The 18370-nt window shown below is 42.3% G+C and overlaps 1 protein-coding gene across 1 annotated transcript in view; it reads left to right on the forward strand.

Moving 5' to 3' along the window:
• The window catches only part of APBA2 (amyloid beta precursor protein binding family A member 2), a 414223-nt gene that overhangs the window by 362924 nt on the left and 32929 nt on the right, over positions 1 to 18370 (forward strand). Inside the window, exons 9-11 of the mRNA XM_030188547.1 lie at positions 5794 to 5973; positions 7593 to 7805; positions 9881 to 10000. Of these exons, the coding sequence (XP_030044407.1) occupies positions 5794 to 5973; positions 7593 to 7805; positions 9881 to 10000 (513 nt within the window). The remainder of the gene's footprint in view (positions 1 to 5793; positions 5974 to 7592; positions 7806 to 9880; positions 10001 to 18370) is intronic.

The raw sequence follows: 18370 nt of genomic DNA on the forward strand, positions 1-18370 counted from the left end.
TTTGGATGGAGTGGGATAGAAATTTGTGAAATAAATAAATACCTACAAACTGCAGGCACTGTCCAGGTGGTCAGAGGGGATATTCAATAGCATTATCCGGTTAGTACTGAGGCAGCCATGGGCATAATATATATAAGAAATCATATTTGTTAATTCTAACTTTCACTCTGTAAGTGAAGGAATGCCAGATGGTTCAGGTTAATTACTCAATGTCTAGCTTGCCGAGCAAAAGGTTAAAAAGGTCAGAGACAGGAATTTCTTTCACCCTTGTGAGTGATGGATTGCTAAATGCTGGCACAGCTGTAAATTATTATGAATGAATAAAGGAATGAGCCAGACATATGACACATTGTAGTTTAAGGAATAGGCTGAAATATTATTTAGAAGTTCTTGATATTTAGAATATGTTTTATAAGGATGCTTATTTTAGAATATGTTTTATTCTGTAATTTCTATGTAGAATATTTGTTCAATTCTTTGTCTGACTTTCTAAGCAAGGACTGCAGTGAAGAGGCCAACATGTGTTTTAAGTTATCTGCAGTTCTGGCTGGTTCAATGTATAAGCTGATAGGTGAAAGAGGTCAGGACTAGTCAGCTCTCTTCTCCTTGATTAATTATAGGTAAAATGTAGAAATGGTCTTGAAAGTAATAACCTGATATGTATGCTATTAAGTAAGATTGGCCCTTGACCCCTTTAATGAATACCAGAGTTTAGTTAGCAGTTAGTACTAGGAATATGAGAAATCAATCATAATAACATGTAAGAGACTGGAGCCCAAATGTCTGGTGTAAGGGGCCCCAGGTCACAGGTCAGTTTAGGATGTCTGGAACCTATGTAACTGATATTTGTATAGAGCTGATTGGTTGAGGCAAGGTAATCAATCTATTCCTTAACCAATTGGAGAGTAAGGGGGCAAGGCTAGGCTAGATAGAACTGTATTTAAGTGGGAGAAGAAGCAGTTTACGTCAGAAGGAGCTCAGAAGAAAGAGAAGGACAGAAGGAACAGACAGAAGAAGGAGAAGACAGCATAAGAAGAGAAGCAGCTGAGACAGAAGCCACAAAGACACAGAGAGCTGAGACAAAGACACAGAGAGCTGAGAGAGAGACACAGAGAGCTGAGAAAGAGAAGAAGAGACTTAATGCTGATGTTCTACTTTGTTTGCTGGCAAATAAAGAAGATTTCTCTCTCATTCTGGTGTGTGCTGTCTGACTCCTGAAGTATCATAAATTTATGCATCAATTCCTGCAACAGTACCTCTGACTATCCTACTTGCCAGTACTTATCTGGTTAGCAGCACCTGCTTATTGGATAATTGCCTTTGAATATCAGCCCCAAGGGAATCATAAGGCCTAGTTTCTTTTTTTTTTTTTTTACAGAAATTTGCAAATTGATATGAAAAGTTTGTCTATGGAGCCCTTTTACTAAGCTGCATTAGGCGCTAATATAAACCTAACGCAGATTAGTATTGTGTACTGTGAGACACATTTAGGTGTCCTACAGTAACTGGAAAATTAGCACACAATAATCCACGTGCTAAAAATTATTATTTAATTTTTTTGGGTAGGGACAGGTTGGGAGCAGAGTGGGCTTTCCTGCACTAAACAGTCAGCACATGCTACCCAGTTAGCACAGGATTACCACATGAGTCTTTACCTCCTACAAAATGGGTCATGCAGTCATTTATTTTAACTAGAGGCCGACCAAAACTGGTTTTCAACAGAAACCAAATCTGCAGCTGAAATTTGCTGCTCAGTTTCTGCTGAAGCCAAATCCAAAACCTGCAGCATGGCCTGACCTCTGCATGGAAGGAGCTGCCACTCCCTCCTCTCTTCCCATGCATAGAACATGCCCCCCTCCCTCTGCAAGCACAAAACAAGCCCTGTCTTTCCAACCTCTATGCACAGAACAAGCATCCCTTCCCAGACCATTTTAAAAATAGGGGTGCTGAATAAAAGAGTGTTTCTATCTCACATCATTGTGTTGCTTCAGCCAGGAACATTGCAGATTCTTCGTTGCAATAACTCAGTCAGTGGTCCCCAAGGTAGTCCTGCTGTCTAGTTAGGGTTATGGACTCCCCTAACATCAGATACTCCTGACCCCCTCATATCCCCTGACACCTCTCCTGACATTAAGAATTCTCTTCCTTCACCACCCATGGATGGCCTGGCTCTTACCAGGAGCTCTCCCAGGTGGTCTAGCACAGAACAGGAGCAATCCTCAGCTGCTGCTGCGCCTCCATCAAGTGCCTGTGTTCAAAATGGTGCCTCTTACCTGTAGTAGGAATTTCACTCTAGCAGTAATACTCAAGGCTGCTGCTAGGGGTCAGAAACAAAATTTTGAATCCAGGTGCTTGGTGGAGCAAGAGCAACTATGGATTGGTTCTTCTCCCAGTAGACCACCAGGAAAAGCCCCTGGTAAGATCTGGGGGAGGCAGGTCTGGTGATGTCAGAGGGAGCGGTCCAGGAGAGAGTGTGAGATAATGTTGGATAGGGTATAAGGAAACATGACACTTAGCAGTTATGCAAGACTACCACTAGGGGGGACCATTTTGATGACTGGGCAGGAGTGGCTGGGCATTGTTCCTTCCCAATGATCTAAACAATAGGCTCTTTTAGGGGTCTGGAGCTTTTTTTTTTTTTTTTGTGCTGGGAGGGATCTAGACCTAGAGAGTTGGGGGGGGGGGGGGGATCTGGAGCCTTCAAGGGGGTGAGGGTGGGGGCTTGAGCAGGGGAGGGGTTGCCCAGGAGTCCTGGAATAACACTGCTTGCAAAGTGGCTTTCAAGCAGCTTCATTCTTTTACCATGGGATTCAGCAACCAGCGAGACAGAGATACTGCAGGTTGCTGAATCCCGTGGTATATCAAGGTGTGGTTAAAGATCACCTTCTACTGCACCTTGATAACTTCCCCCTTATTGTGGTTGTCAGGAGATTTTGTTTTGATTTGACTGCAACTGCTCTTTGCCACCTTCCAGAAGCTGCTGTTCAAAGTAGCGATCTAGTCTGCTTAATGGTTAAACCTACCCTATGTGTATACTTGGTTTTTAAATTATGACATTTGAATTCCAAAGTCCGTTCTTTTTCTATTGACATTCCCTTCCATGAAATTTTTATCAGCCTCAGTGTTGGTGATTAGTGACAGTGAGAAAACAGAGGTGTGAGAGGAAAAGTATGAGTGAGAAAGAAGAATCAGGTGATCTGATTTAGCAATGGGATGTTAGTGGCAGTGCATAGTTTTTTATAGCCAGATATTTGTAGTGAACTTGTAGGTTCCATGCAACTGGGACAGTCTAGGCCACTCCTGGTTTTACACTCCTAATGCATCTGTATCTCTGGGTTTGATATGAATATCAAATGGGCTACAAAAATATAATTTTAAACACTGGTTTAAGAGCAGAGCTAGAGCTGGTGGAACACTTGGAGGCTGATACAGAAAGCTACCAATGACAGAAGCTTGAGGTTATCCAGAGCTCAATGTGCACACTGGCTGAATTACGCAGAAAGGGTTCAGCGTGGGAGCTAGCTCGCATGGTAGACTTCAGTGCACAGCCTATTAAAATGGATGGTAACTAGGCTATTAGCTATTCCCCTACAATGCAGAAAGCTACGTGGCAGATTTTAAGATGAGCACAATGTGAGAAATTTACCTTCAGGTCTGAGGAGCTTTAGAAGGTTAGCTCGCCTTCTGCTTCAGGGCAGAAAAGCTAATAGCCCCCACTTGGGGCCGCTAGACCCCAATCTCCCTACCCCTGAAATGATACATGATCCTCTGACCACACAACCTGACCCCCCCCCCCCCATATCTCCCCCCAAATTTCCCTGGTGTCTAATGACAAACCAACTCCTACCCCATATCTACCCAAAACATTTCCCGGATGTCTACTACTACTACTAACAGCATTTATATAGTGCTACCAGACGTCTAGTGCCACTTGTGACCCCCTCTGGACCCTCCCCCCTCCCCCAGCGTAGATTCAAGAAGAAACAGAAGCAATGCCCATTCACTTCTGCTTCTGCACCTTTCTTAGAAAATGGCAGTGCCAAGGAATTTTGCTTTTATTTTGTAGTCTAAGCAAATCCTACCAAATAATGGAAAAGTTTCCTTATTAGGCAGACATCCCAGGATCACCATGCGGGTCAGATGCTGCTATTTTCCAAGGTGGTGATGCAGAGGCCAGAAGCCAGTGAGCATCGCTCCTGCCTCTTCTTGAAGGTATGCTGAGTGGAGGGGTCTGGGGAGCCCAGGCAGGGGTTGCAGATCAAGGTGCCACTAGATACTAGGGAAATTTGGGGGGGGGGAGGGGTATCAGAATGTTCTGGTTTTGAAGTTACATCCCAAAGCCGTGTGGTATTTGCAGTTCTGAATTCACACATAGAAATCAATGATATAGATTCCATAATACACCAAGATAGTGTTTTCTGAAACCCAGAATGGCCCAACACCTCCCTGATGGCTCTCTTAAAGGTTGATAGGGTGTCAAAGACATTAGGTGTATATCTAGATACTTCATTATCTTTAAAGCCTCATATTGATGCAGTTGCAAAGTCTAATTTTTATAAGCTGTATTGTTTAAGAAAAATTCCCTCTTGCTTTGAGATGAAACACTTTTTTTGATTCTGGTTCAAATAGTGATCCTTTCTAAATTTGACTATTGCAATGTCCTGTATTGTCTTCTTTCAGCCAATTTGACTGCTAGACTGCAATTACTGTAAAACACTGTAGCTAAGATGATTATGGGGCAGAAGAGACTGGATCACGTTACACCTACATTAATCAAATTTCATTGGCTGCCCATTAAAGCCCAAATTATTTTTAAGATTGCATGTTGGGTATAGAAGATGTTCTGCGGTATATATCCAGAATATTTATTTTCTTTACTTTCATTTCCTTTACCTCCTACTTCATCACGTGCCATAGATTCATTCCTTCATCATTTATAAAAGTAAGATTTAAGAAGTCTTTATCAACATTATTTCCATATCACGCAGTTTCTACGTGGTGTTCACTCCCAGCTGATATTAGAAAGATGAATTCTTTCTTATTGTTTCGAAAACAATTGAAAGCTTATCTGTTTAAGCATTTTTTGCTTTAATGATAATTTTTTCTGGTATCTGTTTCTCTTCATCATTGTGTAATTGTTAATACTTGTGTAATCCGCTTTGAACCTGTGATTGAGAGTTTGTGGACTACAAGCACTGTTACCATTACCAATTTGGAACTGAGTAACTTTGCAGCTCTGGTTATAGCAGTTTAAATGATACTTTCATAACGTTATTGAGATGCAACATTCACAAGATTTAGCAAAGAAATATATTTGTCCTTGTCTTGCAGTTTTAATGTCTGGACTGATTCTGGGGAGACCTGTGATTCTGGCCATTTTTGATACTCTTTCTTCTGCCTCTCACCTATCTTGATAACCTCTTGGGTAGAGGCAGTGCCAGATGGGATGGGAGGAGTATTGGTCCCATGCTGTTATGGTGTGATTAGCTTGGGTTAGCCAAGCTGCGCAAGTGTCTGTCTTGCTCTGATCCAGTACCATTTTCAGAAAGATAGGAGTCTCTTACTGCCATAGTGCAGTGCTGCAATCAAGGTGACTTTAAATACCGCATTTCATGTCAATGTTCCATTTCTGGAAATTTTGCTCTGGCATTTCATAGTTTTTAAGCCCACACTGCAGGTTTTGAAGGTTTCTCTGTGCTCAGGGTGTGTGAACATTGCCATCTTTCTTGTCTTGCAGCAGATTCTTAGCCATCTGGTGAATGTTTCTGATTGCAACCTCTTTTGACTTTGCAGGCACAGCTAATAGCTCAGTCCATTGGACAGGCCTTTAGTGTGGCCTACCAGGAATTTTTAAGAGCCAATGGAATTAACCCTGAAGATCTCAGCCAGAAAGACTACAGTGACATAATCAATACTCAAGAAATGTATAACGATGACCTGATACATTTCTCCAATTCAGAGAACTGCAAAGAGGTACAATAAAACTCATTACTTCATCCAGGTTTCAAATAATGGAAAAATACAGTAACTTAATTAATTTATATAGTCTAATTTTTATTTCCAAATGTCTGAGCCTACCTGGCAGTACTGATCATTGTAGTATTAGCATTTTACATTCTGAGTTGGCAACCCCTGGCATGCATATCATACAATTTCACACAAAGATCTCAGGTCAGTATTGCTGCTCTCTCCTGAATGTCAGCACCACAGCCTGTTTTGATATGCGCAGTTGGCCTGCAAGTTTGTGCTAGGAGGAAGTGGGCTTGAGATCAGATGTGGCTGGTCATCTTCAGGGCACCCAACTTTCCACTCTCAGCACAATGGCCTGATCCCTAATGGTTGTACTACAAGACTACCACTTGGAGTCAGAGGCCCTGCCCCCAGCTACTTGTCAGCAATTACTCATCAGGGAGACTGCTTGGTAAATGATGGGAGGTGTCAAGACTTTGCATTTGAAACAGTTAAGGGTTTTATGTCTGAGTTGGGAGAGTTTTTTTGGGGGGGTTCACTGCACTAACCCCTTAGTGCATTGCTGATGGCACACATACATCTGCTTTGTTGGCAGTGCAGTTAAGGGCAGATGACCAAAAACCTTGCACTATTCCAAACAGCGCTCTAAAACTAGCACTGGAACAGTGCTGGGCTTTACTGCCCCTATGATCAGAGATAATTGCATGCAAATTTAAGCATGCAATTGTCTCTGATCATGAGGTAGAAGTGCGGGAGGATTGTGCTCAGGCACAATCCTCTCGCACATGACAATCCTCCCTTATATGGTCGCTGATCACTGGGGATCAATAGGTTTAGCATGCATTTGCACTAAGAGCCCTGTTTTGCATGTTAGTTGCGTTCAGAGCCCGCGTGCTCGTCAGGCGCTAGTATGTTTCTAACAGCCTCTAGCACCTGCATTTGCTTCTGATCATCGGCCCATTAATGAGCAATACATATCTGTTCTATGGGATAACCACATGAGCAGATGGTGAGCACACCTCCAACATTTACCACAGAGGTTTGAAGTTATCCTGGGTTAATTTTTGCAGCTAGGGTGCAGTAAATACTAAATTATACTGCACGTTATTAAACAGGACCCTTAGTCATTTTTGTACAAAATATTGTGCAGGTACCTGCCAACTCTGGTTTTGGTGACTGGGTTTCTTCCCCAGGAGAAATCTGTTTTATTGCAAATAACTGAACTGGTAAATAAGCTGCTGATTTGGTTTCATGTACTGTAGAGTGTTTCAGTATCCATTTGAAGACTGGAGACAGGACCTATTTTCCAGCAGAGGCTCTGAGTTTCTGCCTACCCTATTATGCCCTTACTTTGTAGCTATGACGTTTGTGCAGTGTTCATTTAGAAGCAGTACTGGGTATATGCATCACAAAAGGTACAGAAGAGCATTACAAACCAATATTGCATAGAGCCAAGTGAGAAATGACTATCACAGTGAATGACTGCAAAATGCATCTAGAATGTGTTTTGACCTACCATCAGATTTTATGAAATGCTGCAATTTTTAGTGAAGATAATGAGCAAGGCTGAAAAACATGAAACAACAGAGGGAAATTAGATTGTTTTATTTCTTGTATTGCAGCTGCAGCTGGAAAAACATAAGGGTGAAATCCTGGGCGTGGTGATTGTGGAATCGGGCTGGGGCTCCATTCTGCCCACTGTGATCCTGGCTAACATGATGAATGGAGGCCCTGCAGCCCGTTCAGGGAAACTAAGCATCGGAGACCAGATCATGTCGATCAACGGCACAAGTTTAGTTGGTCTTCCTCTTGCAACATGCCAAGGGATCATCAAGGTGCCTGACGTTTCAGATAATGAAACATGCTATTCCTCAGCTGTGAAATAACTTAATTTCGAAGTTAAGCAGGAATATTTCTGTATAATGATACTTTTTTTTCCTATTGCCTTCTTGTGCTTCTTACTGAAAACAATTGACCTAAAAAATAATAAGACTAAGGGGTCCTTTTACTAAACCGCAGTAAAAGGTGGCCTGTGGTAGTGTAGGCGCGTGTATTGGGCACACACTGGGCCAGTTTTTACCGCATCTACAAAAAATGGAGCTTTTTTAATGGGATGGGAAAAGGGCCTACGGTAAAAATGAACCCAGTACATGCCCAAAACCAGCCTAAGTCCTTAATGCCACCCATTGATCTAGTAGGAAAGGCTCACGTGCTACATTCATGGTTGGCGTGCACCAACTGCCAATTACCGCTGGAAATGGCGCATGTAGGAGCAAATAAATTCATCCAGGCATTATGGGTGCACACCAAATCTGAAATTACCACCAGCAGGGTGCGCTGGCCTAGCAGTATTCTCATTTTGGCGCTCGCTGCACACACATAGAGCCTACCGTGACTTAGTAAAAGGGCCCCTAAATGGCATTGTGAGGAAATTTATGTGACCTGACAGATGTGGTGTGGTGAACTGTGGTAGTGGGTGAGAGGGAGCAGCTTTTATTGGCAGGTCCCTCTGTTCCACTGAAATTTGTATTGTAGAGAATGTAATAGCTGAGCTCCAAGACATAAATTCATAGGGATTTATAGATATTAAGAATAAAGCTTAAAGTTGGATGTTAACAGTGCTGAGCAACGAGGAAGATATTCCCCTGACGCAAAGATCAAAATAAACATAAAAAGTAGGGGAGGACCAATCCAATCCCAGCATAAGGGTAACCAAAAGAAGTTTATTGAACACAAACTTTAAAATAAGACTCAATGCAGATGTACATTTCGGTGCACAAGCGCCTCCCTCAGGAGTCAACAATATCTGTATGACATTACTCATGATTTTCTTAGAGCTACACTGTGTTTTGCACAATTGTAAGCAGTTGCTTTAGCTTACATATTGTTTTGACTGATATTGTTTTTGTTGGAGATGCTGGTAGTGGTTCTTTGTGGGGTTCTTTTACTAAGCTGGATCGTCCTAATTACTAAACAATAAGACTGAAGAATAAGACTGGATCGACCTTAATCCCACGATCGCATAACCTCAATGCTTTTAATAAACAATCCTACTTTTAATCTAATATCGATTACTATGTAACCACACAATGCTGACTAACCTCACTGCCAAACACTATCACTTTCTACCCTAATGTCGATAACTGAGCAACAACATAATGTTGACACCTACGCAAGATCACAATGTATTCTTATACCATGTATGAACGCACTGACTGTAAAACCATGTGCAACTCTGTAGACCGGAAATGGCAATCGCTACTACGGCAAATATAAGCCACATTGAGCCTGCAAATAGGTGGGAAAATGTGGGATACAAATGCTACAAATAAATAAAATAAGCTGTGGTAAAAGGGGGCCTGTACTAGCATCAGTGCATGTTTTTTTTATATGCGCTGAGGCCCCCTTTTACTGCAGCAGGTAAAAGGCTGTCTTTTTTCTGGAAAAGAAATGGCCATGTGGTAAGTGAACCACTTGCCGCGTGGCCATTTTTTTTGGGGGGGGGGGGCATTTACCGCCATCTATTGAGGTGGCAGTAAGGGCTCCTGCGCTAACTTGGCGGTAACCAGGCAGGATTACCCCTGGGTAAGCACCAGCACTACAACAATGGAAAATATGTTTATAGCACCGGAAATGACGTTCGCTGGCGGTAGTTCCAGATTGGCTACGTGCCAACCCTTTAGTAAAAAGGACCCTGCATTTTTCGCGTGAAATTGTGAATATTGCTATTTAGAATCACTGATATGGATATTGTTAATTCCTGAGGCAGGTGCTGGTGTGCCGAAATGCAGATCTGCTGGGATTGGATTGCTCCTCCTCTACTTTTCCTTTTTATTTATTATGTTAACAGTACTGTCAGGAACTGGTATATTGTATTCTGGTTATATGTACCACTGTATTTTTTTTTCAGGCTCTAAAGAATCAAACACAAGTTAAACTGAACATTGTCAGTTGCCCCCCTGTCACGACTGTTCTTATAAAACGACCTGATCTGAAATACCAGCTCGGATTCAGCGTACAAAATGGAATTGTAAGTAAAATAGTTTGGTGGCTGCATTATGATATTATCCAGTGTTACCCACAGTGAGAAACGCATTGAGTGAGTACTCAAGCAGAATATAGGCAAAACCTGCATCATAATGGTACAGTTTGGTTCATTTTAAATCAGCGTTTCAGCAGAGTAAAGAGGACAGAATTAGAGGGCAGCAAAAGATTATAGTTTATTAAAACTTGCTATACTGCCCAAGCTAACTGACAAATCTGGGCGGTGTACAGGTTAAAAAAATTAAAAGTAGAAAAGAAACTACAGTATCAGATAGAAAAGAACCATTCCACATACGTTAAGTACAACCAAGCCAATCAAAACAATATCTAAGGAAAGCAGAGATAGAGAGATACATGATGGAGAAGATGGAGAGGTAACAGTAGGTACCAGGGAGGGAAGGGAGGGTCAGGAACATAAAAACAGAGAGAAAGATGAAGCTCCTCCATTAACTAGCGGTATGCCAAATGTACTGGTGTCGGCACGTGTTTTTGTCGCGTGCTAAGGCCCCCTTTTACCACAGTGGGTAAAAGGCAGGCCTTTCTTTTTTCAGGAAATGGCTGTGCAGCAAGTGAAGCGCTTGCACGGCCATTTCAAGGGGGAGCCCTTACCGCCACCAATTGAGGTATCAGTTAGGGCTCCCAGGGACACACCGTTGCTACACAAGAAAAAATATTTTTTTCAGTGCCAGATATGACATACTCTGCGGTAGCCCGGTGATACTTCATTTTTAGTGAGCGGTAAGCCCTCGTTGGGCTTACTGCCGATTTGTAAAAGGGGGACCTAAATGACAGCAGAGAAAGAATAAAGTTGTCCATCCAATTCACCTTGAAGAGATTCATTTGATGTTCATAGATGCGCACACAGAATCACTTATGCAAACCAATACTAGGCTTCTCCCTTCAAGTCTTTATCATGCTCTCTCTAAAACCATTTCAATAAATTTTTAAGTTTAAACAGTGATCTTCCATATAACATCCAACAAAGTGCATAACATAAAAATATTCATACTTTATTCCAAAAATATAAGAAATAAGACATTTGAAGAAAAAAAAGACCTGAGAATAAAACCATATACAGTATTTTTACAGCTAAGAAACATTATAGTTATACACTGAGGATTTTAGATAACAGTTCTTTTAATGATAGATACTAGTTGGTCTTAGGCAATGTTATTTTTGTGTAAATTTCTGATTTGTGGTACTTGATCACCACCTAGTGGCCTGGTTCTATAACTTCATCGTGGCACTACTGTAAGTACCATGATATGATTTATATATCATGCAGTTCAACATAGAACATAAGTCACATAACTCTAAACAAGTAAAGTAAATTAGAATAAAGCAAAGAACTTGAATTCTCTGCAATGATTCTATTTTTGAAAAATGTTGCATAAATTGCTATATTAAGAAGAATTTTATTTAGGGCGTGTAGCTTGGAAAATGGATGTTTAGGCCCATGCTTGCTATATATGGAACCTTTTATAAAATACCTATAGGGTAATGAAAACAATCCCCCAAATTCTATATAGGGGACCGTAATTGTTTGCGCAAATTTGGCCGCATGATCAAATTGCACACACAACTTAATTAATAAGCCAATTCAGCGCCAATAATTGGTACTTAACCAATTAGGGGCACTAATTAGCTTTAATTTTAATTTACATGCACTACTTTCTAGGCATAGTCTACAATGCAGTGCTTGTAAATTCTAATGCACACAGTAGAAAAGGGGTATGGTCATGGGCATGGAATGGGCAGGTTGTGGGCGTTTCCAAAAACTATGGGACCCTTTTAATAAGTAGCGGTAAAAAGTGGCCTGCGGTAGTAGGCATGAAATTGGCCCGTGCTGGGCCAATTTTTACCACAGCAGAGAAAAAAGGATTTTTTTATGAGGCAGTAAATGGCTGTGCACTAAAATTAAAAGTAGTGTGCGGCTATTTACTGCCTGAGCCCTTACCGCCACCCATTGACCTAGCATGATTACTGTGCTCTAACCACACAGTAATCATGCAATGCGTGCCATTGTGGCTGCGCTGCTGATTACCACCGGGAAAGAACATCTGTGGTAGGTGCATTCCTCTTTCTGTTGTGGGAAACAGCGCACGTCAACTTTGAAATTACTGCCGGGTACCCCGGTAGTGTCGATTTGACGTGTGCTTAACCGCATGTTAGCCCTACCGCTGCTTAGTAAAAGGGCCTCTATGTGCACTACTATAGAATACACCTGATCTTTGCCTAACTTAGTTGCAGGTATTTAGGCTTGGCTTTAGGTGGCCAAAATAGGTGCACCTAAATTATAGTTACATGAATGGTGTGCAGGCATATTCTACAGTATAAAGTATGCTTAACTTTAGGCTTAGTTTATAGAATCATGCTAACCACATGGTTTTTCAGTGCCAATTTTTAAAGCACCATTTATAGAATGTGGCCCAATATGTGTGTTTGGTGCAATGCATAGCAGAAGAAGGCGTTTTACAAAAGAGAACATTAAAAAAAGAGCAACATCTCACTCGGTCTTTGCACATGTAAATAACACATAAGCAGGGATTTGTAAGTGGTGGATTTTGCAAAACTATGTGTCTACAAGGACCTGATTCGAAGCCATCCTCCAAAACTCTGAGGGGCCCTTTTACTATGCCGTGTAAGCATCTACGCATGACCAACGCGTGCCAAAATGGAGATACTGCCTGACTACCGCGTGGCTTGTGCAGTAATTCCATTTTTGGCACACGTCCAATACGTGTATCTGAAAATATTTTTTTATTTTTGGGCACGCGTAATGGACGCTCACCAAGTGGCATTTGATGCGTGTAGATCATTACCGCCCAGATTCTTTACTGCTAGGTCAATGGCTGGTGGTAAGGTCTCAGATTCAAAATGGACGCGTGATAATTTTCATTTTGCCGCACGTCTGTTTTCGGCAAAAAAATGGCATTTTTTGTAGGTGCGCTGAAAAATAATTCTGCAAATGCCTAAAAACATTCGTCTACACTACTGCAGGCCATTTTACAGTGCACCTTAGTAAAATGACCCCTCATTTTTAGAAATTCAAAGTGATTTTGAACACTAGAGAAGTAAGCACAGTTCCCCTTCAAACTCTTCTTCCAAGCCTAGACCCCAAAAGAGAGGTCAGCTGCAATTGTGCATGAACTGAAGCAAGTGTAAATGCTAACGAGGAAATTGTTAGGAAAAAAATGTGTATTGCTGTTCTAAAATATGGAACAACACCCACCTCACCCAGAACATACCTTCTTCATTAAGTAGTGCCTTTTCTAAAATTGAAACTGTAATTTATGTTTTTATAATTTATTGATTTATAATGTACCTGAATCAATGTGTAGAGCAATATTCATTTATATAATCATAGGTAAAAACTAAGGGGGTCTTTGAGTCCCCAAAATATTAAAAAAATCCAATTCCCAATTCAAGCAAATAATTTCAAAAGCAAGCTAGGAAAAGAAAGCACCCCAAGCATAATTATATAGACCTCTGATATCTCTCCTCATCAATTTCTTCTCCAAGCTAAAGAACCCTAAACTGTGTAACCCTTCTTCATGGCGGGGGGAGGGGGAGGGAGGTTGTTCCATTCCCATTATCATTTGACTGCCCTTTTCTGAACCTCATTGCACATTTGCAGGGGATACATTCTGAAATAAAAAAAAGTCTCTGTGTTGGAACAACAGACAAGGAATGCCTGGATCTATAAGGATGTTCATAATTAAAGTAGAAAGCATGACTGTATCCTTCTTGGGCAACTGTATCTGTCCTGTCCCCTTCTCAAAAGGGGGAAGGTAGTAGGGTCTGGAGACCAGAGGAAGAGATTCTGCAGGAGCTTTTAATATTTCTATTACATACCATCCAAACATATCCAGGAGAGAAAGAGATGGAGTCCTTGCAAAGCTGATTAGGTAGAAATTCTGGAACTTTACATGCTTGGACATCTGCAATCTTATTTTAAGACATTTAGGAGTTGTGATGGGGATAAGCAGGTTAGAAATGTCTAAGATTTAATTAGACAACTTATTATCCAGACCAGGGTCAGATTTAAGATTGAGGCATCTATGGCCAGAGGATCAGGCAGGCCCCCCTAGACAAACAGGAAGAAAGGCCCTAGGAGACTGGAAATGTGAGGTTTTTTTTTAGGGGGGGAGGGGCAGTTTTGGGGCACCTTCAGAACTTGGCACCCTGGGAACATGCTTATTTTGCCTGTGCCTAAATCAAGCCCTAATATAGGTATAAACTATCCCTGATTAGGAAACTTTTGTTTTCCTAAGATTTTCATATGATCCGATATCGCTATCTTTTCAACATTAGAATTAGCTATTAATACCTGCAGCTGTATCAATTTCAGGTATCAACCCAGAGAAGGTCTTTTTCCATATCTGCTATAGCTTCCTGTATGCCATCTATAGGGACAGTTTGGGGTCTCAAGTATTGACCTGGAGTAGTCCTGAACAAACTGTCTGGAGTCAGTCTTGCTGCACATCACTGATTTTCAGACCCACCAGGGTTCTGCCCAGTTACAGGCACCTTAGTTGGTGTAGCTGCTGGTAAGACACTGTCTTCCTCCAACTGAAACACCACCTGCTCTTGTGAGACTCAGCTAATTTCCGTGGCACAGCTACTCTTGTCACTAATGTTCTGACAGATTCCCCTCCTACAGCATTGACCTGCTCAACGTTGTCCAAGGTAGCAAATTTTATGGAATAAATATAAATCACCCCACTAAAAATCAGTGATAATACAGATATATGAACAAACAAACTGCAGTATCTGCTAGAGCTCACAAACGTAATCTAATACTAAAGAACACAAACTCTAGCTAATGTCATTCAAATAAACTGTGCTTTTTGTTATCATTTGGAGAAAAGCCCTCAGAAACCAGAGGCAAATTACCAATGGTTTTGAACGCTATTACATGATATAGACATGCAAGTAAATAGCGCTTGATTTCTATCACTGGGCTATAAAAACTCCAAAAAGATTTTTTTTAAATTTTTTATGCTTTTAAAGATTAACCAAAATTTACTTCAATTGGCAAACTTGCTGACTATTGCTCTCAGCAATAAATGTGAACGCAGCATCAAAAAACTGCACTTAGCTTAATTTTCATGTTGTTAATCCAGCACTGTCAGTTTTGCGTTCAACGGGGGCCACCGTTTCACCTCAACAAAAGGCTTCCTCAGGAACAAATGCTGATTAAGACACTGAGAGTTTACAAGACACGCGTTCTGAGTTACGCGTCTTACTGCCACCTCAATGGGTGGCGGTAAGGGCTCCCCCCTGAAATGGTCGCGCGGCAAGTACTTGCTGCCCGGTCATTTCCTTCAGGAAATCAAGACCTTACCTGTTACCAGCTATGGTAAAAAGGGGCCTCGGCGTGCATGTAAAACATGCGGCGATGCCAGCGCCAGCCCCCTTTTGCGGTAGCTTGGTAAAGGAGTTCCTATGTCTTTTGCTGATAACTATGGATCTGTTGATTTGTATACTCATAATATGAAACATTAGACATATATATGTCATTCAAGTCAAGGCTCAACAAATCCTGAGTGCAAGATTGCCATGGTGTCTGAAATTTGGACCATGGCAACAGTGATTTTGTGTCATCCAAAAGTTCTGGCTGTCTATGCTGCAGAAATGTCTTTTCCTTCCAACTGCACTGTGCAGCCACTGAGCTCTCATGTTGAACAGCAAGGTTCATGAAGAACTTGTTGGTCTTGTAGCTCCGAATCTCATGGGACAGCAAAATCAACAACTCTGAAAGTGGAAGAGGAATGAGAGAAGATATGAGAGAGAGAGGGGCGGCTAAACTGGCTGTGTGGAGGTGGAATGAAAGAGAGAGACACTGGCTGCAGGTGGTGTAGGCATCATCTACAAAGAATTCTTTCAATCCACTGTAATTCTATTCTCTAAAAGAACTATATATGGATAACACCCTCATCCTCCCTGTCTCATCAGCTCGTAACCTTGGGATCATCTTCAACTCTTCTCTCTCCTTCTCTGCATATATTCAGCAGACTACTAAAACCTGTCATTTCTTTCTCTATAATATCACCAAAATTCACCCTTTCCTTTCTGAGCACACTACCAGAACGCTTATCCACACTCTTATCACCTCTCGCTTAGACTATTGCCACTTGCTTCTCACAGGTCTCCCACTTAGCCATCTCTCTTCTCTTCAATCTATTCAAAATTCTGCCGCACGACTTATATTTCACCAGTGTCGCTATGCTCATATTAGCCCTCTCCTCAAGTCACTTCATTGGCTCCCTATCCGTTTCCGCATACAGTTCAAACTCCTCTTATTGATTTATATAAGTGCATTCACTCTGCAGCTCCTCAGTACCTCACCACTCTCATCTCTCCCTACACTTCTCCCCGAGAACTCCGTTCAGTGGATAAATCTCTCTTATATGCACCCTTCTCCTCCAACGCTAACTCCAGACTCCGTTCCTTTTATGTTGCTGCACCATATGCCTGGAATAAACTTCCTGAGCCTGTATGTCAAGCATCATCTCTGGCTATCTTCAAATCTAAGCTAAAAGCCCACCTTTTTGATGCTGCTTTTAACTCCTTACCCTTACTCACTTGTTCAGTACCCTTATTTTATCATCCCCACCTTAGTAATTCCCTTATCTCTTATTTGTCCTGTTTGTCTGTCCTAATTAGATTGAAAACTCTGTCAAGCAGGGACTGTCTCTTCATGTTCAAGTGTACAGCGCTGCGTACATCTAGTAGAGCTATAGAAATGATAAGTAGTAGTAGTATATATCTACCGAAGTTTGCAGTGTCTAATTTTTCTTGCCACTTTTATTCTTTGACATTTAGAGGGGTATAATCGAACGGGGCACCCAAGTTTTCCTGAGGGCGTCCTCACAGGACATCCCCGCGAAGGGGCGGGGAAACCCGTATTATCGAAACAAGATGGGCGCCCATCTTCCGTTTCGATAATATGGTCGGGGACGCCTAAATCTCCACATCTAGGTCGACCTTAGAGATGGTCATCCCCGGTTTTCGGCGATAATGGAAACCGAGGATGCCCATCTCAAAAACGACCAAATCCAACTCATTTGGTTGTGGGAGGAGCCAGCATTCGTAGTGCACTGGTCCCCCTGACATGCAAGGACACCAACCGGGCACCCTAGGGGGCACTGCAGTGGACTAACTGATGCACTAACTGAACGGAAAAAGCCCTTCCCTTACTGATCCCTTAGCGATTCGGAAAGGAACGGGCATGCATGAAGGAAATCGCATGCAAATGAGCTGCTCGCTGTTAGCTCATTTGCACACGATTTCCTTCCTAAGGAGGGGAAGCCAGTGCAGAGCAACCAAGCGTTATGCATGGCTGCTCTGCGCATGCCAAAGACGGCTTCATACACGCAGACAAGCTGTGTGTATAATAGCCGTCTACAACCTTAAAAAAGCACAAGTCCAGGTGAAAACATCCAAGTGCTTGTCAGGGGCGTCTTTTTTTTTTTTTTTTAGAGCATGAGTGAAGGACATCCAAGTGTTAGGTGCCTTTGCTATGCTTCCGTCCCTGCGACGGGCAGTTGAGAATGTCCAAATTGTGGATGTTTCTGTGAGAAGGACGTCCATGCCTTTGCTTTGCCTCTGACACCCCCTTTATTTATTTTGATTTTGGACCACAAGTAGCAGCAGTGGGATTTGAACTGGCCACCTCTGGATTGCAAGACCAGTGCTCTAACCACTAGGCCACTCCTCCACTCCCTTGAAATTTGGCCGTCCCTGTGGGGGGGGGGGGGGCAGTTCAGGACATCCAAAATGTTTGAAATTAGGACGTCCACACCTTCACTATGCCTCCGCTGACACACACACACATCTCCCCCCCCCCCCCCCCCCCAGGGACCTGCATTCTGCTGCGATGGACCTGAGTATGATATTTGAGGCTGGCAAAAAAGTTTTTAAAGTTGTTTTTTTCAGGGTGGGAGGGGGTTAGTCACCACTGGTGGAGTCAGGGGTGGTCATCTCCGATTCCCTCTGGTGGTCATCTAATCAGTTCAGGCACCTTTTTGAGGCATGGTCGTAAGAAAAAATGGACCAAGTAAAGTCGGCCAAGTGCTCGTCAGGGATGCCCTTCTTTTTTCCATTATAGCTCGAGGACGCCCATCTGTTAGGCAAGCCCCAGTCCTGCCTTTCCTACGCCTCCAACATGCCCCCTCCTCCGGGAACTTTGGTCATCCCCACGACGGGAAGCAGTTGGGCCGCCCAAAATCGGCTTTCGATTATGCCGATTTGGGCAACCCTGAGAGAAGGACGCCCATCTCCCGATTTGTGTTGAAAGATGGGCACCCTTCTCTTTCGAAAATAAACCTGATGTTCTCAGACAATTATAGAC

The sequence above is a fragment of the Microcaecilia unicolor genome, chromosome 1 (genome assembly GCF_901765095.1).
Source record: "Microcaecilia unicolor chromosome 1, aMicUni1.1, whole genome shotgun sequence".
NCBI classification, from domain to species: domain Eukaryota; kingdom Metazoa; phylum Chordata; class Amphibia; order Gymnophiona; family Siphonopidae; genus Microcaecilia; species Microcaecilia unicolor.